Source organism: Anas platyrhynchos, chromosome 5, assembly GCF_047663525.1.
Source record: "Anas platyrhynchos isolate ZD024472 breed Pekin duck chromosome 5, IASCAAS_PekinDuck_T2T, whole genome shotgun sequence".
NCBI lineage: Eukaryota > Metazoa > Chordata > Aves > Anseriformes > Anatidae > Anas > Anas platyrhynchos.
In genome coordinates, this window is record NC_092591.1 from 12,483,129 (window position 1) to 12,507,648 (window position 24,520).

General features: G+C 35.9%; 1 protein-coding gene across 3 annotated transcripts in view; it reads right to left on the reverse strand.

The window, feature by feature from the left end:
- The window catches only part of WDR25 (WD repeat domain 25), a 69,334-nt gene that overhangs the window by 15,278 nt on the left and 29,536 nt on the right, over positions 1 to 24,520 (reverse strand). For all 3 annotated transcript variants that reach the window (XM_027457762.3, XM_005020732.6, XM_013100701.5), the window contains exons 3-4: positions 17,095 to 17,242; positions 7,191 to 7,321 (exon numbers count right to left, since the gene is read on the reverse strand). In XM_027457762.3, the coding sequence (XP_027313563.1) occupies positions 7,191 to 7,321; positions 17,095 to 17,242 (279 nt within the window). The remainder of the gene's footprint in view (positions 1 to 7,190; positions 7,322 to 17,094; positions 17,243 to 24,520) is intronic.

Here is a 24,520-nt window from a genome sequence, read left to right on the forward strand (position 1 = left end):
GTTGTAGTCTTGTTCTGATATTACAACTGTGTAATCTAAGAACCCAAATTAAAAAAATAAAAATAGATGTAATCTTTTTTATTTTCTGAACACAAAGAAGTCCTTACATGCTGAGCTAAACGATACATGTCTCAACCTTTTGCTCTCCTTGGTATTTCAAGGAACATTAAAATTTCAGGTAGAATAAAATGTTGGAATATATATTGTCTCCAGACTGAAAAGCTAATGTAGAGCAGTCAAAACAGAGTGACTGTGTAATGCAACTGGCTTGTGCTGAACATCTTAAGACATTCTTCTACAGCTCTGTGAAAATTAATACCTTTAAAATATGTAAGTACTTCAAGGTCTCGGTGTTATTGTATGGTTCCTTTTACAGGATTTTTCTAAGTTCAGATCTCAAGTCCAGAGGTCCCACGGAGGCTGTCCAATACAATGCTCCCTCCTTAGTTGGCACTGCAGAGTTCTGCATTTTTTTATTATTTTTATTTATACGTTTTTTAACACACACTTCCAAGTTTTCCAGTCCTTTCATAAAGCTTCTAAAAACATTTTCCAAGTATTTCACAAACATAATCAATCCATTATACAGCAATATAAGGCCTCCAGAATAATCTCATCTCCAGAGAAACAAAACTAGATTTAATACAAACAAATACCACTGTAATAAATCTCCACTTTCTATTCAAGTGCCTCCTTTATTCTTCTTTATTCTTTTTTTTTTCAGGCTTTGATTACTTGTCTCTATAATTTTGAGATGCCTGTATACTTTACATTTCACTGAGCAGTTAACAAGCTGTTCTAGCCATTCATTTCTATGCTTATCTTGAAGACTTTGACTTTCTTATTGTTCTTCCATTCTTTATCTTACTCAATACCCAAAGTTACATTTGAAATCATTTTTCCTATTTGCTCAACAGAACAAGGACAGCAATAAGTCTTTTTTTATATCTGTTTCTGATTAATAGCTTACTCTACATTTCTCTGTTTTAGCAGCTGAAAGAAAGCCTCAATTTGATCTTCATACATTTTCATTGAGACTTAAAAATCCAATTTTTATAGCACATTCAATACATGAATAAATACTAGCAATTTATGCTCATAAATTTACATTCCTGTTAAAAATCAGTTGCCAGCCAAAATCAAAATGACATATCAGAATTAATAAATTGGCAATATACCACTATCAGTTATTCTATTTCATTTTCCACCAGCAGAAATCTTTGATGTGGCACAATGGCATAGGAGAGCTCAACTGAATCACTGCATACATATATATATATATGCATGCGTGTAATTGGACAATAGTTTTTTAGTAGTCATTCCCTCCGTCTCTATGATGCTTTATACTTTTCTTTGAATTTCCAACAAAAATTCCCCCTTTTCCTGAAATATGATTGTTTTGCTGTATATAGGCTGCAAGAAGACAGCCTGTTAAAACACAGGAGTGCATTCTAAAGGATGGGCTCTGGAACTGAATTACCAATGAATGCTAAAATTGAGTTTTCAACATGCAGTGAGTTTAGGATGCTTATAGTATTGACTAAATATGCTGCAAGGCCTAAAAAAGGCTACTGCTATCAGGATATCAGGTATGACGATGGGAACAAAGAGAATTATGACTTCACCCACACCATTGTTCCAAGCTAAATGACAGGTTGAAACACTTGAAAAAAGAAGTAAAACAGGACCAAAGCTACTGGAAACTTATAACAGTAAGAATACCAAAGAAAATCTTTTAACAAATTAGGGTGAAAACACTTGAAAGATATTAAGGATGTTTGCGTCAAAACAGAAACCAAGTGGCAAGACACTTCAGACATCTATTTTAGCTAAAAGCAAAATGCACTCATTAGAACAAGATAAATTTCAACATATTGGGCAGTACACTTTATCCAATCTTGAACATGACCTTAAGTGTGTAAGATGGAAAAGAATGAAAGCAAGCTGTTTGCAGTTTGTGAATACAGGTAACAATAGAAACAGGAATACCTGAAGAATCTATTGAAATTCCACAAAAAGAAGCAGACATGAGATACTGATGAGTGATGATTCATGCCTAACCGACATACTGAGCTGCAGCTGAGAGTTTGAAATATATAAAACTACAATATTTGGTAGTAATGGTGCATATGCAATACTCACCATTCTGCAAGAGGAAGCCAGAACCAACAAAATCAGAGTTTGATGTTTTTCCCCTTTTCTCTACTCAGTTCTGATCTTCAGCATTCACTCAGTACACATACAAACCCAGTTCTTCATAAAAAAACACATTTTAGAGCCAATACAAATTTCAATGCCTGACAGTTTACACCCTCTGCTGAGCTACAGATACCTTAAATGGGGAAAACAAAGGGCAAGAGAACCTCCCTCCCTCCTTTGCAAATATTTCATGGTATGAGAGTAGGCTACACTGCTGATTTAGTCAGGCACAGTACACACAGAACTTCATTGTTTTCAAAGTAACGTCAAAAAATACATCAATATCTGTTAGCAAGCTAAACCCACACCATCCACTTTCTAAGGTGATTAAACACTGCTCCTTATTAAAATTAATACTCCTAATGCACTGCTTAATTGGTTAGTTTTCTGACTAATGATGTTGTGCAAGAATATAATTGTTTTCTAGTGAACAAAGCAGGTAACAGCTTCTTAAAGCTTCCCAAGAACAAGTACAGGATATGTACAAAAGAAACAGGATGGGTGTTTTTGTTTTGTTTTACCAAGCTTAAAGCTTTCCTACTTTACCTATGGCAATAAACATTCATTCACTTGTTTGTCCTCTTGGAAAGTAAAATATTTCGTTGTAGTATGGTGGGATGTTTCCTTTATCTCTTCATTAGCACCGGCTTACAGAAGCTTACTCTGAGCACTGCAGTGTCCTGCAGTTGCAGTGGCAAACAAGGTTTGCATTCCTGAGTTCAGCAGGTTCTAAAGCAGGAGCTTAAGCATTATAAACACAAATGTAGAGTTAGCCAATAAGAAAAAAATGCATTTTTCTACTAGTCTTAATTTTGTTGTACATAGTAGCATGGCTGCAGATTTCTGAGAAATTACATTACAAAATGGGATCAAAGGACTTCACAGCATGCAACCAGGTATATGACAACAGCAATGCTCTCAGTCAAAAAGAAAGAATTCATAATGCAACAACTTTGAGTACACCCTCTACTTGGGCAACAGCATTATAGTATGGAAAGGAGATGGCCCATGGAAAGACAAACATCTTATCTGATTGTACCCATTTCAAACAGGCATCGTATCCAAATCAGTAAGTAAGGAGGTAAAAAAAAAAAAAAAAAAAAAAGCACAGTTGGGCAGTAGAGCATTAAAAGCATAAAGACTCCCTCATCAGCAGCAAACCTGAGGGCTGTTTGAGAGTGAACATATAGTCAAATTAATAAAATGTATGAAACATGAAAAGTATTCGTGTTTCACTTCTACTAGTCTATATGAACATAAATGGCTTTAAAACAGTGTCTGCTTGTCCTCTGGAAATGAATTATAGATGCTGTCACCCAAGGCATTCACTCCTGGCTCTGAATGCAGATATACATGTACATGCAGCTTATATGTCATCCTCCACAAGCCACACAAAGGTGACTCCAGCCATATCTCATTTCTCATAACTAGACAGTGGTAAAGTACTGAAAAATGCAGTTTTCATCCACAGTTTTGCCAGATGTCCTTTACACAGTAGTTACCAGAATTAAAATATATCAGAACATCATCTCAAACCAGGCTACTGGTAGGTTTTTTCTTGTTGTTTGTTTGTTTTCAGAATTACAGAAGATATAAATGATATTGAAGCCTACAGTTTATCAGTATGGATTTGCTACTTTGCCTTCTTTGCCTTCAATAAGTCAATACCTCACAAATTGCACATCAGCCCTTCATCTCTTCATCTTCCACTGTAATCTCCATCTCATTTGTCTGCTTCTTACTGCAATAATCTCTCATGTAAACCATGTCATATACTTCTCCACTTGCCTTCTCTCTGTTCTAGCAATGCTGTTCTTCAGTGAGGGACACGACTGCACTTCCCCTCTTCTTTTGCTTTTCAGGAACAGTTTCACTGAGAAGACTTTCCCAGGCAATCAAACTGCCCCTTGTCAATCAGCAACTTGCAGTCTTGTAGCAAGGAGATGCATATACTTCTGTGGGACAGCAAGCTAAGCTGGTTGGCAACATACAGCAATTAGTTAGTAGATATGCTGTTCTGCAGACTCTTCATGGGTTAAGAAATACACGCTGTCCTATACCTGCTCCTGTTCACAAGGAACTGCTTTGTGAGCTTACGTTTGCACAAACCTGAACTACCAGCAGGTTGCACAGACATAAATGCACAGTCTGGGCGGTGGCTGAGCTGAGGCACTGGAATTTAAAGCCTAACAGGAAGGAGCAGCTTTATTTAAGTGATGAACACAATTAGTTACTTCATTGCATGGAATAAAATACTGCTTGATACCTTGCAAGGCACCATGAGAAAGTATTAACACTCTGAACTTTCACAAAGAGGAAAAAGGACCCAAGAAGAAAATAAGTTTTCAAGACATATGCCTTGGCAACAACACTACGCCATTCAAAGACAAAACCAGAATACCAAGAATAGGCAGAGATATTGACAATAGAAGAGCATCAGACTCAAGAGATGACTCAGAACCAACTTATTCAACACAAGCATTTACATCTGCTATTTAGCCCTTTACTTCTACTTGAGCCAATGCCAATTTAACATAGTCTTTCAGCATAGGCTCAAGTCTTTTCATCACAATCTCTGGCATCGGAATTGCTGTAAAAAGTGTTACTGAAGTGCAACCCTTGAGCTGTCAATATCCATTGTAAAAGGTTCCTCTATTTCTTTCCTTGAAAGTGAAGTGCCTTCTCCACTATCATTATTTGAGACTGTCCCCTACCATCTGTGAAAGATTTCTCACCATATTCCTCCATAGCTTTCTCCACCAGGGAGCTACAGTCGAGACAGGCACATTTTTGCAACATACCATGCTGGCCATTTGTACTGTTTGTACTGTAGAAACAAGCAGCTACCATTTTCCATCTGAAGAGACTGGGCACCTTAGACACATGCAAGCTGGAAGTATTGCCATTTTTTGGCAGGAACATGCTCATCAAGCACAGCTGATTTCAAATCTAGAGAAAAACCATCTTTGCAGGATTTTCAGATAGTCAAAGATGTAAAACGCATCATAAAGAAACAAAAGGTGATGAAGGAAAGAACGTCTCCAGCTTTGTAGACAACCACAGTGTCATTTGACTTTGTGTATAACTGCAGCGTCATTTACCAAAAGTCTGTTGCACCAAGTTAGAAAATTTTATAAGGAATACTTTGTCACCCATATCTGCAATCTTCTACTTGACTAGGATAAAATATCTCAAATTTAACACTACAGTCAGCAATCTTTAAGCTTTAAAAAGGTTTTATCCATTTGGTTCCTGAAATACGTTTTAAGGGAAGTTTATCCTAACATGACGTTCAATGTCTTCTCCATGTTAAAAAGTACAGCTAAGGTTTCAATTACTGACTGCAACTCCTCCCCACAACTAAAATCTACTGTTATAAGAGTCTCAGGAAAGAAAAATTGTACTCTCTACTTCATCTGCACACTATGAAACTACTGACACCGCTGTTCTGTAGAGAAGATTTCCTCTAGTCTCTCTTTTCCAGCACCCTGATAGGAAAAAAAATAATGACTTTTTCCTACATTAAATTTACAGGGTGAACTCTGACCATTTGAAATGAACACCCTTTGAACTGGCATTATTTCCCATTTGTGTGATACATACTCCGATGTTCCATAAATTGCCTATGATAAACACAGCACACCAAAATCACTTTAGTGGCAATACCAGAATACCGTATACCAGTGAAAGACAGGAAGGAGAGAAGAATTACTATAGAAGTCTCATAACTTTTTAAAAGTTACATAGGTATTCTTTATAACACATATTTACTATTTTGCAAACTAAAACTACAATTATCTTTTGTTATGGAACTGTGCTTCAAGTATTTCTTCATATCCTTTATCACGGAAAACGGCTCATCATACAAGTATGATGCATGGAATAAATTCCATCACAAAGGTTTTCCCACTGACAGTGTAACTCTGAAACTCTCATTAAATTTATTTTCAGAGTAGCCTCAGACTTGGCACTCTGGTTATGTACATACTAATGTTCTTTTAATAACCTATTCATGTAACGGAAGCGTAAGGTATAGAACCTACACAATTATTAATAAAAAGTCACACCACACAGCTTGAACTGTTTCTCAAACACCAGAGATAAATCCAAAGGAACAATTGCAGCACAGGAACCAAGTATTTCCTTAATAGAGCAACTCCCATAATGGCTCACGTTAGAGCTCTCATACCTGAAGTATCTACCTGCATCCCTCACCTATTATGCTGTTTAGTGCATCAAGGTGAGAGACAGTGTTTGGTTAAGCAATCTTATCTTCTTCAGATCCCTTCTGCCATCCTCAAGAGCAAACAGATGGCTAACTATGACGAGCAGCCTCTACCCACATAGAAAATCAAAGGAAAACAAAGAACTACTCACTTTACAGTCACTGCTGCTCTTTGAGCTGTTCTGTGCATGTGGATGTCTGCCTGGCTTATGCTTCCATTTTTGGTGAACAGTACAGTTCTGGTCTTACCTGAACTCTGAAGGACAGAGGGGAGCATGTTCTATGTGGTTCATGATAAAGTAAAGGCAGAGACCATATATGTCTCTCCATGGCCTTTCATGCATGTAAAATTTACTCCAGGCTTCTATGCAAGAGATACAGGCACACACACCCTGACCTATGTGTAACAACTTAAAGAGCTTCCTAGTTACACAACTGCCTTTTTAAAAAAAATAAATATTAAAAAAAAAAAAGAGAAAAAAAAAAGAAGCAAGCTATTGGCTTAATTTAATTCAACTGTACATTACCCATATTTATAAAGCCAAAAAAAAATCATGTTTGTTGTGTGTACAATGTTCCTCTTCGTGCTTCAAAAACATTATAAAGGTTCATATAAACATATGGCAATACAATCAATGACAAATGCAAAATGCTTACAAATAACATTTCATTGAAAGACCATCTAACAGATTAGTAATGCATAGCACATTCAACCTAGGAAACATCCTACAAGAGAAAAAAAATATAATAAAATAAAATCTATTACCTTACAAGTCCTTATATCCCAGGCTTTAACTTCTGGGCTGAACCCTCCACAAACAAAAATATTTGAATCTGTAGGGTGGAACTTCAGTGCGCTGATCCTAAATTCATTTTTGCTGCTAAATATCTGCTTCCCTAAAATAAAGTGAAAATTGAAGATTAAAATTGGATCAGAAAATGAAAATAATTACTAATTTCAAACAAGTTTCTAAAATACCTAGCTGGTCAAAAGTGAATATGTTTCTATTAACCCATTTCAAATGCCTGGGAATACTCTAGTTTCCTGAAAATACAAGATGGAACTCACTAATTTCCACCCACGTGAAATCAATCCTGCTCACTGGCTTCTGCACCACCAATTGCTTCATACTGAGAGGAGACAATGAGCGGTTTTGTACACGATGGAGAGGAGAACCAAGGTCCCAGTTTACTTGACAGGCAGGGCTCAATCTTCAAATCTAACACATGTATGTTTTCCTTATGTATATTTCCTTATGTATGTTTTCCTATGGCTTAAGAGAAGCCATAGTCTTTTATCAGTGGGATGAAAATAACAACTAGAAGAAAAGACTACTGTCTGTACAGAAATCCCACGTCCCAAACTATACTACAGCTCTTGGGTGGTTTACGTATATTTCTGTGAAGGGAAGAGTGAACCTTCATCTTGAAAGAAGGAAATAACTTGTATGCCATCACATGAAGGCAATAGCTGTTCCCATGGATACTCTGTTCCCAATATTTAATTGTGCACACTAATCTTCACAGGATCCTGCAGTTTGTATCAATTGCATTTTAGACACTTCCAAAGGCAACAGAATTCAGCTACATTAATTTATAGGACTTTTCCACAGTCCACTGCTTTTGTGCTAACAAATTCATGATATTAACATACGTTCACTGAAATATTATTTTGAAATAGCAGCACGGACCAAGATAAATAAATTTATTTTGTTTCCTAATTTCAATGTCCTTTATATTCTACATATCACATGTAAAGATCTACATTAAATAAAATTATTGCCTAAGCCACAATGAAGAAGTGCTACAGAAATAAACAATAAAAAACAACACAAACATACTATGACAGAAGTTTCTTAAAATATTAATTAACCTAGATTTTCAGCAAATGAGAGTTGTCTCAAACTACTGAAAATACTTTAAAAATAATAGTGACAGGTATAAATACTTCCTGTTAGGTGGACAATACTGATAAGCATTCATACAGATTTTTTCCTGCTTACTTCATGATTTGGAGCCAATTTATTTGGTTTCAGCATCAGTTCCATTTTCCCCTTCTGCTGAAATAAGCTTACATAAGAGAATAAGACTTGTCAAATTATTTATTTATTCATTGTAAAGAAGAGAAAGATTGTACTTTATGCATGTACACTTTGAGCTAGCATTGGCAGGCAAAAACAGATTGCAGAGAATGTAAGGGGGGAGAGGCAACTGTTGTTCTGCATGAACATAGGGTTTTGTAGGTTCTTTTTTCTTTTTTTTTTTTTTTTTAATGGATTATCCACTGATTACCCATGCAATATCTAAAGGGCCTCTCTGTTACAACTGAGGGGAAGACTTAATTCAGTCCCTTAAGTTCCTTCCCCAAAAGGAGAAAAAAGTCACAAGGGAAGCAGAGACCCTTCATACAAGTTGTGCAACAGTGACCATCTTTCGTCATGGGAGCTTTCAGCATCCTAACAGCTATGGCAGAAAAAACAAAGACTCCACAGGGAATGAAGAAGATATTAAAATCATCAGTAACAGGAGCAACAAGATATTGCTCTCATCTGTGCATCATTTGAAGGCTACAGAAAAGCCACATGTGCATGCATCTTACTCTGTCATCTCGAACTCTTGAGAAAACACTGAATTTGCACAGAGGCTCCCTGGTCATTTTAATAGCACTTTGCTTCGAAGGAATTTGGCTCTTACAAGTTTAATAAACACTCTGGGAGTATAACCAATATGTTTTTATGGTACTGCAGCCAGAAATTAAAAAAACAACAGCCTACCTGTACTTATCCAGTCAACCAGGACATACAGCATCAGAACAAGCAGTAACAACTCTCCAGAAAGCACACTGTCCAAACAACGCTAGATATAGATATAAGAGATCCAACAGAACTCACCACTTCACATTCTGAAAAACATTAATTGCTTACCTGACTTTACTAAGATCTGGTTTTACCTCCACAAGACTTATGAAAACTGCATTTTCTATCTATAATGGATACATTTCTCTCACTATTTTGCTCTTTACAAATGCCCTAGCATTTTCTCTAGCCTAAGGCATGAGAAAGTCAAGTAAGATACAACCAGAAAGGATCTGCACTAAATATAAGATGCATCTCATCTACTGACTACAAGATCTGTTGCGGTTCCATAGAAAGAAGTAAGATTGATTTGACACCATTTGTTATTAATTAGTCCATCTTTCAATCTCATCCCCAGCTACTTCCAAGTAATTTGGTCATTTGCCCAACATTTTCTGCAGAAACTTAAATTCTCTGCTTCCGTACTTCATTTTCCCCCATTTTAAAGATAGATGCAGTTACTGTGTTTGCCCTTTTCTTGTCATCTTGTCTTAATTTGGTTATTTACCCAAAAGCTCTCAGTGACAGTCACTAATAGTCCTGAGATCATTACAGTGCAACTGTATGAATTCCACACTACGGTGTAATTGTACAAACAGAATTCATGCAAACAACATGAGCATCTTATTCTCCTCAACGCTCTTTAAGCTCCCCCCTTTTCTGATTTTGTGATTGTACCTTACTGTTTGATGGAGATATCAACCACGCTACCTTTTCCACTGGTCTGAGGATCAATTGTGATGTAGTAACTTGAAAAGCTCAGACTCTCTAATTAATCATCTAAATTACACCTCTCAGTCTCATTCTTTCTCCCTGCAAAGTGAAATTTAATCAAATCTCTTTTTCTGGAAGCTCAGTGAACAGCATTCCGAAAAGTCTGGCACTATTAGGTGCATACATGAATTTCATTCTACTGCCATGTCAGATAAAATGAGAAAAAGACTGGAATGTAGAAAAGAAAAGCATAGGAGCAAATGAGAGCGTACTCAAAAGGGAAGAATCACAACAGTACAGAAAGGAAATTCCCCTGTTGTTGAAACTGAAATTTATGACCAATACACAGGACTGCTTGTCACACAAATATGCCTGAATCCTGCAACACAAAACTTTCCTAACATTTATGTGACTACATTCCTTAAACTCTTGCTTCTTAGTTCTTAGATCACCAGGGCTGAACTGCTGAGTCACGGTCTCTACGGTAATGAAATCTCTATCCCCAGAATCTTTTCAGAATCTCAATAACAGGAAAAACATCACCCCTCCAAGAGATTGTGGTGGTTTTACACATCGCTTTGGAAGATGATGTGGCAGAATATAGCTCACACAATTCGATATTTGAAAACTGTGACTTTAACTCCCAGCCCTTTTTCTGTATAAATTTCTTGTAGCGTGTTTTACTACAATGAACTACATGTGTAACTGTGTTGTGATGGAAACCAGCCCCACACCTTGGGAAGTCCACCTTTAACGGTTTCTGGAGATCCTGCTACACATTTCTAGTAATCTGTAGTTGCAATCACACATATTGTTGTAAGTTTGTTAACATTAAATACATATTCAATGTTTTGGAGCCTTAATTTTTATATTGCAGAAGATGTCCTTCTAGTAGAAAACTCCCATATCCATAACAGAAAACAATGGGTGTAAATCAGCAAGCTTGTATATATCTGCATTGTGTATGTATTTATTGCATTTTAGTTCCTACAGGTAGCATAACAAAGACTCAACCAACACACAGGCTGTAGAAAATTATATTTTCTGAAAAATGATTTGGCTAATTGAGGGAAAAAACATGTCACGGATCATTTTCCTCTGTGAGAGGTTGTTATAAGAAGAGAGCAAATGTTTCTCGCAATCTTTAATTTTCACAATTTCAATAACAATACCTACTACATCTTTGCAATGTGTTTTATATTCTTAAAGTGCTTTAATTCAATTCTTCACTCATTAAAGGCCCACCAGTAACATACACAGTATGAAAAAAGTCTTAAAGAGATCTTGAACATATGTTTCTGCTCATTTCATGCTGCAACCTACTGTGAAACTGCTCAACTATGAAATCAAATATTTTAAAGGCTATTTAACATTGTGAATTTTTCACAGAACATCAGCACAGTTAATGAGCACTGGATGCTTCTGTAACTGTGTTTAGTGGTCCTAAGGTTCACACCCCTACATGTATAATCCAAAACATTCACTTACTTACACTAATCAGTAAAGTAAAGTGAAGCCTAAAACTTACAAGGACATAAAAGTAATCTTGCAGAGTAGATTGGATTTCCCTACTGCGTTTACAAAAAGACATGAAACAATAAAAAAAAATACCCCCATTACAGTCACAATCCCTCTCTCATATGCAACAGTGAGAAGAAAATTAGATTGATCAGGTGTTATTTGTTCTTAACAAATTGATGTTGTTTGTTACTTGTCTCTTTTATCTTGCCATGCTTACAAATTTTTTATCTCCAGGGATGTAAGTTATAGCAGCTACATGCATTTATTAATTTTTTCCCCTACATAGTCACAATTTTCAGGTGCTTAAAATATTAAATCCTTTTACCTTTGACCCTTGAAAACATTTCAAAAGTAATCTTTGTCTCTTTTTATTACAAGGACTTCATACAATTAATATAAAAACTAAAATTCTGTTAACTCCTGGCTGGAGGGTAACCGTTAAACTATATTCAACATATAACTGCTAGATTTGGGGGGGGAGGGACGACTCTTTTGACCTCACAAAGATAACCATGTTCATTCAAAAGGAATGGAATGATCAATCCACTGTTTGTTTTTTTTTCTGAGGTGTCATATAAAATATATGCATTAGTGCATATTCATGCACTATCTACATAGTACTGGGAGAGCAAGTTAGGAATAGGAGGAGAAAGTCACAGCTCTCCTAAGGTGATGTTTATGTATGAGCACTAACATTTCTATTTGAACAAACAGAATTACATTAACAATAATCATGTTATAAGACTAATAAATTAAAATCGAAAAGAAAATAGAAAAGCAAATGTAGGCCATCCTCTTGGAGATAAAAAAACATGCCATTAACAAACTCTCGAAATAAATGAAAGAAAAAAAAATATTTAAGTATATATATATATATATATATATACACACACACACACGTATATATATATGTACACATGAAACTCCTTTCCAAGTCAACATCTTCATTTCCTGCCTATGGCAATGTGAAATCTTTCAAAATAATTTGAATTCCCCATTATAGTTCTGAGGATGTTATATTTGAAACCAACCTCAGTCTATGAACTAAAATACAACTGTAGCATTTGGCAACTTAGGAAAAGTGCCAACATTTGTTGGAACATTCCCTCTGTCATAATATTAAAGAATGAAAAGTGTCTATAATATGCAAATAATATTAATCCAGCCAATGTTCTGCCTATTTTGTTGTACCAATTCATTTGTGACTAATGAAAAATCCACTGATGAATAAAATATATTCCAAAAATAAAACAGTTATAAATAAATTTTAAAAATATATTTCCCCTTCTAAAGTTGTTAGAGATTCTCAGTTACATCTGGATGTAACAGATGGTAAATATCAAATGGACTTGATATAGAATTGTTTTTAAAGCAAATTTTCTTGGAACAAAATGCTCAATGCTCTCTGAATACAGCACTACTTGTTACTCAATGAACAACAAACTATCTGAACTGTCACTAGTAGAAAGTGAATGTGAGTGTTGTGCAAGACGAACAAACCCAGGGAGTCTCAGTGGTTCACAGACTGCTGTGTTAGTATCATTCGTATTATATTGAAACCTTTCAAAAGGTTTTAATTTTAAAATGAAAAATATATGTAATAGGATGATAAAAATTATATTAACTATTAATCCTTACAGGGAAATCACATTTTTGGATCTACTAATACTTACAAAACTCCATATTGCAGCTCTGAACTTGCCTCATGCTAACTGTAGCCACAGAACTACTCACATGAATAACACATGAATTCCTTAAATATTTTATGCATATATTCTGCAGAGTAGGTATAACATTTTCCAAGAAAACAGTATGTATGGAAAATCTTACCTTGACAACCTGATGTTAGGATAATGGAAAATCATTTATGATAATAAATGATGATCTATAAAAACAGAGTTTAGAAGACTTGACAACAACATCTAATTTCATATTCACTAAACCAGGGCAAGTTAACTCCTTGTATCCCATCATTGAATTATTTTCTTTCCCCATCCTTCATTATAGCATCACTGAATTATGCAGGCTGGGCCTTCAGGGATCATCTAGGCTAATCGCTTACTCAAAGCAGGTCTAGTTGCAGCAGGTTACTTGGGACCAGTCCACTGCAGTTCTGAGTATCTCCAAGTACAGAGACTGCATGGCCTCTCTGGAGAGCCCATTTTAGTGCTTGATGACCCTTGAGTTGAGCCAAAGTTTTCTGTGTTCCTATGTTTGTTCTTTGTCTCCCATCCTTTCATTGAGCATCTCTGGGAAGATTCTGGCACTGTCTTCTCTATGCATAATAATAACATCCTAAGCTGTGTTTGCAACTGTTCCTAAACTTTTAAAAGTCATTTTCTTCAGATTGTTAGGTTTCTTTGGATGAAGAAGACATAGTGATTTTTGTAACACAGATGTAATATAGAAAAAAATATACTGAAAACTAAGATGAGAAAGATTAAACTTCAGCAAACGACTAGAAAACTGTTGAACCAGAACAATGTACACAAGAGATGAGCACAGAGCCTTAAAGACAGAATTATCTATAAAATCCCACCAGCATGCATTTACTGCACTTAAACACGTTGCTAGTTAGTTCAGTCTAGCAATGGAAAGTAATTAAGACCAAAGTCCAAAAAAGCATGTAAAAGTCCTCTGTGAAGGAACAGTTCTAACATCTATCTGAAGTTAATCAAAGAAGAAATCATCTCAGCACTGATGAAGAGTGAGAAGGAATGAATGATTCAGTGAACTAATGTAAATCAAAATCTTATAGCTGCCTCAGTGTTTTTCAAATGGAAATGAGTCTTTTTATATCAAATTGATTTGAATTCCAGAGGCAAACTGCTTGCCCTGTTTCTCTGGAAAGCATTGACTGAAATTATGATTAAAAAAAAAAAAAAAAAAGAGAGAGTAACTTTACAACACAGAATAAAATGGCCTGGATGTATATGAAATCACAATAAAATTCTTATTACTCATATCATACTTTTCCAAATCAGGTGATATCACTGAAAATATCACTGAAAGTCAGATCTAAGAATCAAAAATACAAGTGCAGTTCACAGGAGCTAAAAGGAAGCTTGTGTCCTTAAAATAAGCCAATAATGAATACCCCATATTTTCAAGGTTTCTGAGAATTGTTTTTGCCTTTGCACATACAGTTTACTTAAGCAGTTAGAAATACTACATAGCTCAGAGGTCAGTAAGGAAAGAGCCATTTACAAATTCTGTTTGGAAACTTGGTAAATAAAATCTGTTATTGTTGTCACTGCCACAAATACTAGAAATACCTTCTTTCAAATGAAGCACTACAAACAAAGGGTACTACTCCATTACTAGACATTTATGTCTGAGAAATTTATGTCTGATAAATTTTCAAAATTAAAATATATCATTGCTATTACTTCTGGAATTTGCTCCACAGTTTTATAAAGCAAGACTTCCAAATGGCTCAGACACATAAAATGTGTTCTACCACTATAAATCCCTTGAATAGCCACTCTGTTTAGAATTTATAACCACTTGAGTCAAAAATTAACTCCACTTATATTAGTAAATTTCAGTTATATATGAAACTAGAAATGAGATTGCTACAATGAAGACTGAAAATAAAAAAGATAAAAATTCTAATAAAATTAATGGCTGGGTGTATTAACCTCATGTAACAGTACTACACAAGATATATAAAGTTCTTCTTACTGTTACAAAGCCTGAATATTCTGAAAACATCAATATTCCATAACTGTGTCACATGTTTTACATTCTCAAATTAAAACATTTCCCTTCCAGCCATTATTGAATTTAAATACTTCTGGTATGACAAATCTTGAGAAAAATAAATTCCTAGAGCATGGCAGAGAATCCAGTATTGATGTGAACAATATTCACAAATTTCCTTGGCCACTTTCCCAGTCTATCTGAATGGGATTTCTGCTCTCTGGATATTTGCATACAACTTACTTAATATTATGTAAGAGAAAATCCTCCTAGACAAAAACTTCTTACAGTTACCTTAGGATCTCTTTTCCAGTACATATACATTTATATATATAGAATGTTTGCAGGAATTAGGTATTTAAAAATTAAGTATAAAGGAATAAAATTTCATTTCTTCAATTGCTGCTGAACTGAGGCCTAATCCTGTATTTATAGACACAGAGACGTATCCTGTTATGAACAGCCCCAAAGAACTCCACTGGATGAATGCTGATAACATAGCTAAAGGAGAAGATAAGTAATGCTGATGGAATTACTTTGGCTTGTGAAGGACACATGGAGAGACAGAACATCCAGGCTGTTCAAATCAAATGAAATTCACAACTTCACCAAAACAATGCAGGTTCAGACTCAGGGACTGAGAACACCTGGACAAGCTTGGTAAGTAGGCTTTTGTGAACTGAATGAGGTTCAACGAGTCCAAGTGCAAGTTGCTGCACCTGGGTGCTGGCACTCCCAGGCATGAGCACAGACTGGGAGAACCCATCAAGAGCAGTCCTGCAGAGAAGGAGTTGGGAATTCAGGTAGATGAAAAAGCTTGACATAAGCCAGCAGGTGCACTTGCAGCCCAGAAGGCCAACAGCACCATGGCCTGCATCAGCAGAGTGGCGAGGGAGGTTTTGTCCCTCTCTGCTCTGCCCTTGTGAGGCCCCACCCAGAGCCTTGCATTCAGGCCGGGGCCCACCAGCACAAGACAGATGTGGGGCTGTTAGAGCAGGTGCAGAAGAGGGCCACAAGGATCAGAGGACTGGAGCACCTCTCCTTTGAAGATGGGCTGAGAGAGGTTGGGACGTTCAGCCTGGAGAAGAGAAGGCTCCAGGAAAACCTCACTGCAGCCTTTCAATACTTAAAGGAGACTTATAAAAAAAGATGGAGAGCAACTTTTTACTTGGGCAGATAAAAATAGGAAAGAGGGAATTGTTTTAAACTAAAAGAGAGGAGAGTTAGATTAGCTGTTAAGAGGAAATTTTACACTCAGAGGGTGGTGAAGCACTGGCTGCCCAGAGAAGCTGTAGATGCCCCATCCCTGGAGGTGCCCAAGGCCAGGCTGGATGGGGCTTTAGGCAACCTGATATGGTGGGAGGTGTCCCTGCCCATGGCAGGCTGGTTAGAATTGGCTGATTTTTAAGGTCCCTTCCAACCCAGGCCATTCTATAATTCTGTGAGTGGAGTTGTTGACCTTGAACTGTGAATGGGAATGTTGAACTCACATCAGAATTTAAGTTCCTACTCTCTATAATTCTAAAGTTAACCATATGCATAAAAGTTACTGAAGTCAACCTTAACAAGTTCTGCAAACATTTTAATGAATAACAGAGCATAAAAAATATGCTAGTTTCATTCTGTTCATTTGTGCAGTATCTGACAACAGAAACTACATGTAATCATCAGGTTAAAGATATTTCAGTCTTCTTAAGTATCTCAAACTACCCTTAATTGCTGAGTAATTTTTAGTGAGGACGTTTCAAGAATTCTAACTTTGATCTATAGATTGTATCTGTAGTTTCAAATGAAGAATAATGCTAATGAGATCCAAAGTTAATAGTATTCAACAAAGGTAACAAGTAGGGCTGAAATGTACCGGAGTGTGGCCTTTACCTGTCTCCACATCGGTTAAATGCAGCATGGAGTCGAAGCCCCCACTGAGGATCCTTTGTCCACAAGATGACCACTGAGCAGCTCGGACAGCACAGGAGTGACAGGAAAATGTTTTCAGACAACAGCCTGTGTCTACAGCATTCCATATCTTAAGAAGAAAGATAAGGACAACTTTAATCAAAGAATGAGAATAATTTTTTCAATGTACTGATAAGTAGTTAGAGCTAATCATCGTCTAGCTGAGAAAGCTTTGCATTCTGAATGCATATCTGCTAAGCTGTAAATATCTGAAATAATTGCGTGGTTGATTAGAATTAGGGCATTTTATTAACAAGGCAGAAATCAGTAATACATTTTCATCACTTGTATTATTTCTTGAAATAACAATTCATCCTGAAATTTTCCATTCATGTTTGTGCCATATTTCTGTGCAGGGATGCATCAAATATACTTTCTCTTTAAATCACTTTTTCTTCCAAAATTTTTGCCTCTATCAGAACTTCCTTTCTATCAACAAAGAGGAATCCCAGCGGATTACAGCTTTCACATCTGCCTATAGATAAGCTATTATCATATCTCTCAGTCTTGCAGTTTGTAATTTTAAGTAGAATTTTACCTTAACTTCACTGAGGAGACAGATAAGAATATCATCATTTAGCTACATGGAAAGGACTGGTCTGAGTACTCTCAATTTTCAGTTCCTTTTGGACTGAATTAGGTCAATGCTCAGCACTTCTGAAAATACACTTTTAGTAGTTATCTACTTAAGTATGTAATAACTAATGTTTGCAGCATATAAATAGTTCAGATCATATTTTTTAAAGCATTTTTAAAGGCAATTGTTTCCAACTAGGATATTTTAGAAAACAGCTAATAGCTTTAATCTTAAATTACCAAATGTGGTTTGCAATATTCAATGGTGCATCATTTTGGCAGTGCTCTTTATGTCATAGTTTTAAGACAAAAATAGAAGTTTAGCAAAAAATGACCCAAATAAAGATTCAGTATGCTCACCTTTGTCAGAAATAAGCTAAATAACCACACTATTTTCCTGATGAATATTCTATTTCAGTAAAAGGTAGATCATAAAATATCTTATAATTGTGTGATACCCTATAATATCTGTTATTCAAATTGTTTAATAAAATACATAACAAACTTTACAACCATACTGGCAAATCTTCCATTATACTACTTCTAATATACAAATAAATCAATGCTTTTATAGTGCTTCATGACAAGTTTATTGCTATACCTGTCAGAAAGTAAAACCCAAGGCAATTTATTGCTTTGAAGTCACCATTTCAGTTCACAATACTTGTCTTGGTGATCAGTCATTTTCATCTTTCAAAAACTAGCAAATTTTAAATAACACTACTTATGAGATTGGAAGGCTATTCTGAATTCTGCCTATTCTAATTAATAAATTTTAAGATTGTTCATATAATGCTAGAAACAGACTAGGCAACTTACAGAGTTAAAAAAGAAAAAGTGTTTTTTGTTGTTGTTTGTTTGTTTGTTTCTGTAAGTGAGATCAAATTCAACCTTTACTTATGTCTACATGGAGCAGTGAAGTCAGTATTAAAATACAATTGACTGCATGTCTGTGCTTTCAAAGATGTTAAAACAAAAATAATTCACTAAATGATGAAAAAAAAGTAAGTAGGTGTGCACTTTGTGGCAACAGCACAATTCATAGTACGGGAGACCATAAGCAGGAAAGGGGAAATCAAGACTTCTGCTAATATATTTTTATTTTGAATTATAATTTCTTCTTACTAGACAAAGGACTTGCTGACAATATTGTTATGAGATAGTCCATACTCAGAAGACAACATTACATTACAGAGAGTTATTTTATCAAAGGATCTTCTAGCACAGAGCATAATTCTGCAATGCAAAGCAACCAATTAACATTAATTACATGAATAGTCAGTTAAGCCTGTAAGTGTGATGGCCATATCCTAAGTATTCTACCGTATGTACAAGAAAAGAAATTAGGAAAATGTAATATTAAGCTGCTTTTGAAAGCAAGTTTTTCTCCTTTAATGAGTTTTAATGATTATTTCAAGCTTCACAGCATTAGAAAAGGGTTAATTGTGTCTTGGAGGGGTTTTAATACGAGAAAGCGAATGAATCAAGATGAAAGGAAAAACAGGTGGTACGTGCTTCAGATATTTTTCTGTCATGTTTTAGTGATTAAGTATGAAAACTCAATTTTTACAAGAAGGATGAAGTAAAGCAAGATCAACAGCACTTTCAGTTCCAGCATGATTTTAAAAAAGCTGCATAAGTGGAAAAAGCGCACCCTCTAAAGCTCCACATTTCCCTCCAAGGATTTCCCTTCAAGTCTTTTGTCTGATGAATGTAGCATGTGCCCTGCTGCAAGGACAGCGTGCACTGTATCCCCAGAACAATTTCTGTGTTTTAAGTTTCAATATCCATCTTCCACAGGAAAAGGGAAGAACTACTTGCTATTTGCAAGAAGTGGTATTTGATATTTACAGTTAGATCCTCAGCATTCACATAAGGGACACAGCCATGCTCATAGAATGTCACATAAAGGTGTGGGATTTTGCCAGGCTCGTTGATGTCAAAGTACCTAAATCAGCAGAGAATTGCTGAAACCAGGCTTGAGCAGGAATGTGAGTTGATTAACATGCATATCTTGCTCATCTGGTCAAAGAGCAAGACAGATGTTGGAGGTCTGCAGTTGAACAACAGGCCCTGCAAATACAGCAATTAAGTGATGTCTGGGATGAGACAGGAGCCTCACAGCCTGACATTTCAAGTAAAGCTGGGAAAGCAACCCGTCTCTGTAAGGAACACCCCCTCCTCCTCCTTTCTTCTTGACCAAACAATGCAACAAGCCCTGGTGAGAGCTGATCAGCACATAATAAATGACCAAGTCCCACCTCACCAGAATTAAATCTGGTATTCAGAAACCTCTATTTCTGAGGATGGTAACTCCAATTATCAGACGGGTCAACAGGCCTGGACCTCTCTCCCTCCCAAGCAGGGATGCCTCTTTGCTAAGACTCACTTCCAACTCTGACAGATGTTACCTGGGAAAATATGGATAACTAAAGCACTGAACAATTAACTCAAGCTCAATCTTTACAGTAAGTGAATTTATCAATATATTACATATCTGTAATATCTATTGCCTTAATAAATTACCTATCTTTTCAAATTTATGAAATCACCTCAGTAAAAATTCTTGGTAGGGCTCTGAAACAGGCAAATATTGACTCTAATAAGTGGCTATACACATAATCCTTCATATATAAACCATCGACTGAGTATGGGACTAGGACTGTTTCCAGCTGCACCTAGGCTCCTCTCCAAGAAGAAGTTTAGAAAGCAAGAAGGTCCTTTCTGAACCTCATGACTCAATGGGAAGGCCTCCCTCAAAAGGTGAGCCATTGAATATCAAGAAACAAAAGTGTGTGTAGCACTGAAAACAAGACAATTACAGTACAAGCTATGCACTTTCTGTACAAATAAGAGATTACTAAAACACGGGAGCTATGAGTGCTCAACTGTAACAGAATACATCTGTCCCAAGTGACAAAAACTCTTCTGTGCCTAGAAGTGATAGAGATGTTAACCACATCGTGTCCATAAACGGAGAATCTACTGCATTTCATTACAAAGGAAAGATGTTTCAAATCCCATCAAAGGATCACCACAAGGAAGCCATAAAATTTGCATTCTTAGCATCTCTCTTAAGTACTTCTCCATTCCCATGGTATGGTATTTCTACTGCTTTATCGCAAAAAGGAAAAAATTGTGGCTAGAGGGAGTATACCACATACCCCATGACAAGCTTCAGATGAATGCTTACTCTATAGCTAGTGTATATTCTGTATGGGCAGCCACCATCATTAAAAAAGAAGGGGGACTGCAAAGGGATGAGTCTTTTGCATGCAAGTTCAGTTCTCTTTGCCAAACACTCAAATGCCAGATTAACAGATAAATGGGACGAAGAGCATTTTAGGTTTTTTCTTTCAACAACCTAAGAGATACTGGAGTGATTCAAGATAACTTGTGTGTACATTTTTTCCTAGACCTTATTTCTTGACTTTTTTGATATACTGGCTCTGACAGGATGGAGCAATAAGCCTGTGTTGTAGTTCTGAAAGACCACATGAACGTAACCAGCAGAGCTGGTAACAGAGCTGGTAACAGAGAGAATCCAACATGAAGCCTGAACCTGGAAGCATGTTCTCTAAATTATCACAGTAATATTAACCATACACCAATAAACAAGTGTAAAGTGTGACAATTCTGCAAGGAATATAGAACTAGATTACAATATAGACAGTGGAGTTCAGTGTCAATTTTATTTCAGGGCCTAGTACAAGTTAGAGCAAAAGAGAGTCCCCTAGGAATAAGGGCTATTAAAAACTTCCTCTTCTGAGTGAATGAAGTTGAAGACAAGCCTTCCTTCTCTGCCAAAAATGAACATGAATTACAGACTCTTTCCCAAAAGATCCCAAATTCCTTCTAAATGACATCTACATACAAGCTCAGAAAAAGGATTTGCATTCAAGAAGTCATATAAGTGTAACTCTATAATTTTTAAGAAATACTATTGTAGAACTACAGCTTTAATCTTAAATTAAATGTTTTTAAGAAGTTTTAAGCATCTTAGAATTACTTAGAAAGTTGTATTTTAAATACCAAAGTTTGCTGACTTCCAGGCACACCTAATAATATTAAACTTTATTTTAAAGTTTATAAAATAAACACATAGATCTAAAAGGAATAAAGGCTCACATATTCAGTACACAATACATTACTCAGATAGCTCATTAGAATACACAGGCTGAGATATACATCTTCCTTCATAGGAATTAATACACATAAACATGTATATTAATTATTATAGGACTAGATGTTATAATGCATCTGTCTGGAAGGTCAGATTTATACTCAATGATTTTTACCAAGAGATCAGTTGTTTTAACTATTGATGCTTGCCTCCAAAACTCAATTCTTACTGACATTCAGCATGTTTTCTAGATAAAATATTAAATTCTCATCAAATCTGAAGTTGCTTTTTTATGTTGTTATGTCAGATGCAATTTTAATTGCTGAGATAAAAAGTTGAAAGTACACATTTCAGCCTGCTACTCTGAAAATACTGCTTATTGCCACATTTCAAGCAATGTTTTACATTATATAGAGAAACCAGACAATCCTTCCCCTTAGCCAAGAATCCCCAAAACTGTGATATATGCAACTACTATGAGGACAAAGACAAACAACTATTATCTCATTCAAATCTATGGTTATTAACAAATGAATTCTCCAATATTTGAAAGAATATTTGAGAGAAACAGCCAAGAGCCAAAGCTTTGAAATTACCTAGTTATTTTCAAATATTTTCTTCAATGCATTTCTGGCATTAAGGTATCATGAACACTTTAATTGCATTTTTTTTCCAATTTTATTAAAATTGGCTTTAATGTGTCAAGCTAGTTCATATTTCAGTATTAGCTTATTCTTTTCTACTTTGCTATTTATAACATTGTGTTTCCATTTCTTTTCCATGGACTGCTTTCATTTCTTTTCCTTTTCTATTATAGAGAGCGCGTTGATTATATGCTTATCTGCTAGGATTAATATATGGGGCCAAAATGGCAGGTACAAACAGCCAAGTGACAAAATTATAGTAGTGATTTCTTTTAAAAAGCAATTTTCTTTTTACTTTCCCTGAGGCATGTTCTATTACAATTGCTCTTTCACATTCTTCATCATATTTGGAAATAAATGCATTGGAAGTTGCTTGCTTTCCTGTATCATTTAGGAACATTGTGAAAATGCTGCAACCAGCATTTTAGGTAATATAACCAGACCTCCTCACACTCAAGATCAAAAGTCATATAAGTCACAAATCATATAAGCAACTAAACAATATAACAGAAGAGATTTATTACAGATGGTATGTTTCCAGATCCTGTTTTCTGACTGAAATCTTTCAGGAAAATAAAGTACTTTGGGCTGAAGATAATAAAAATTCTCTTGGTAAATCACAAAAGAAAGCATGAGAGAGTAAGCATTTGATAAGCAACTAAATAGCAGGGACAGAAGAACATGCAGGGTTCTGCTTTTCTATCAACTGGGACACAGAAAAGAGGCTTTTGTCTCACTGACAAACTAGATATTATTTCCTAGGGGGGAAAAAACACAGCATCATAAGCAGAGTATAAAAAAAAAAAATAATGTGAGAACTAATCTAGCATATGAAGACTGGTGAATTAGGAATTGAGTATGTCTCTTTCATTGCTGCTCTATGATTATCTATAGTGTGCTGGCCTCTAAGCAAATTAGATTGCCAAAAAGAAAACAGTCACCTTACTTTTACAAAGAGAAAAATACATCTATTCAAATAGACAGTCATTAATTGCACGGTGAACCCATGAACAATGATTCAATTGTGATAAATTAGAGGTTGGAAGCAAGTACCGGCTATTAAGTTGTACACATTTTAAATTTGTATGCAGAAAGTCAAACAGCAGAGTCAATCAGGAATACTAAACAATAAATTATTTCTGGACCATAACAAAATTAAAAACTTTTAATGGACTGATTCAAAATAATTTCAGCAGATAATCCATATGGAAAAACACAAAACTTTTCCTCTTCCAATTTAACCACTTTGTGCCATTCTTCCATAATTACCAAACTCCTCTATCAAAGGCTTCCACTTCATGAATGACAAGAATTTTTTCCAACATACATTTTTTCCAACATACATATATTAAACTAAATATGATGGTATTTCAGAAACAGCCTGACGCAAGGATGATCACAGAGTGGTTTGGGTTGGAAGGGACCTCAAGGGTCACCGAGTTCCCATCCCCTTGCCATGGGCAGAGACACCTCCCATCAGACCAGGCTGCCCAAAGCCCCAGCCAGCCTAGCCTGGAACACCTCCAGGGATGGGGCATCCACAGCTTCCCTGGGCAATCTGTGCCCGTGCCTCACCTCCGAGTAAGGAATTTCTTCCTAATATCTAAACCTACCCGCTTTCAGTTTAAAGCCATTATTCCTTGTCCTGTCACTCCATTTCCTGACAAAGAGTCCCTCCCCAGCCTTCCTGTAGGCCCCCTTTAGGTACTGGGAGGCTGCAATGAGTTCTCCCTGGGTAGCAGTAGTGTAGAAGTACTAACCTACAGGAAGCATGAAGAAGTACTGTTCTTCAACTAGAAGGTATGCTGCTCCCTTCCAAAGCAGGCCCAGACCTGCAAAGCTGAGGCAACATGACCTTTTTGGAATATTTCTCACTTGAGTGAAAAAAGGTGGGGAAAAAATGATTTTTTTAAAAAATGAACTGAATTAGTCTCTGAAATTTGAAATTGTCACATCTGCTACTATGCAGAGATTCAAGGACATGATGCTCTCTGAACCATAGTGC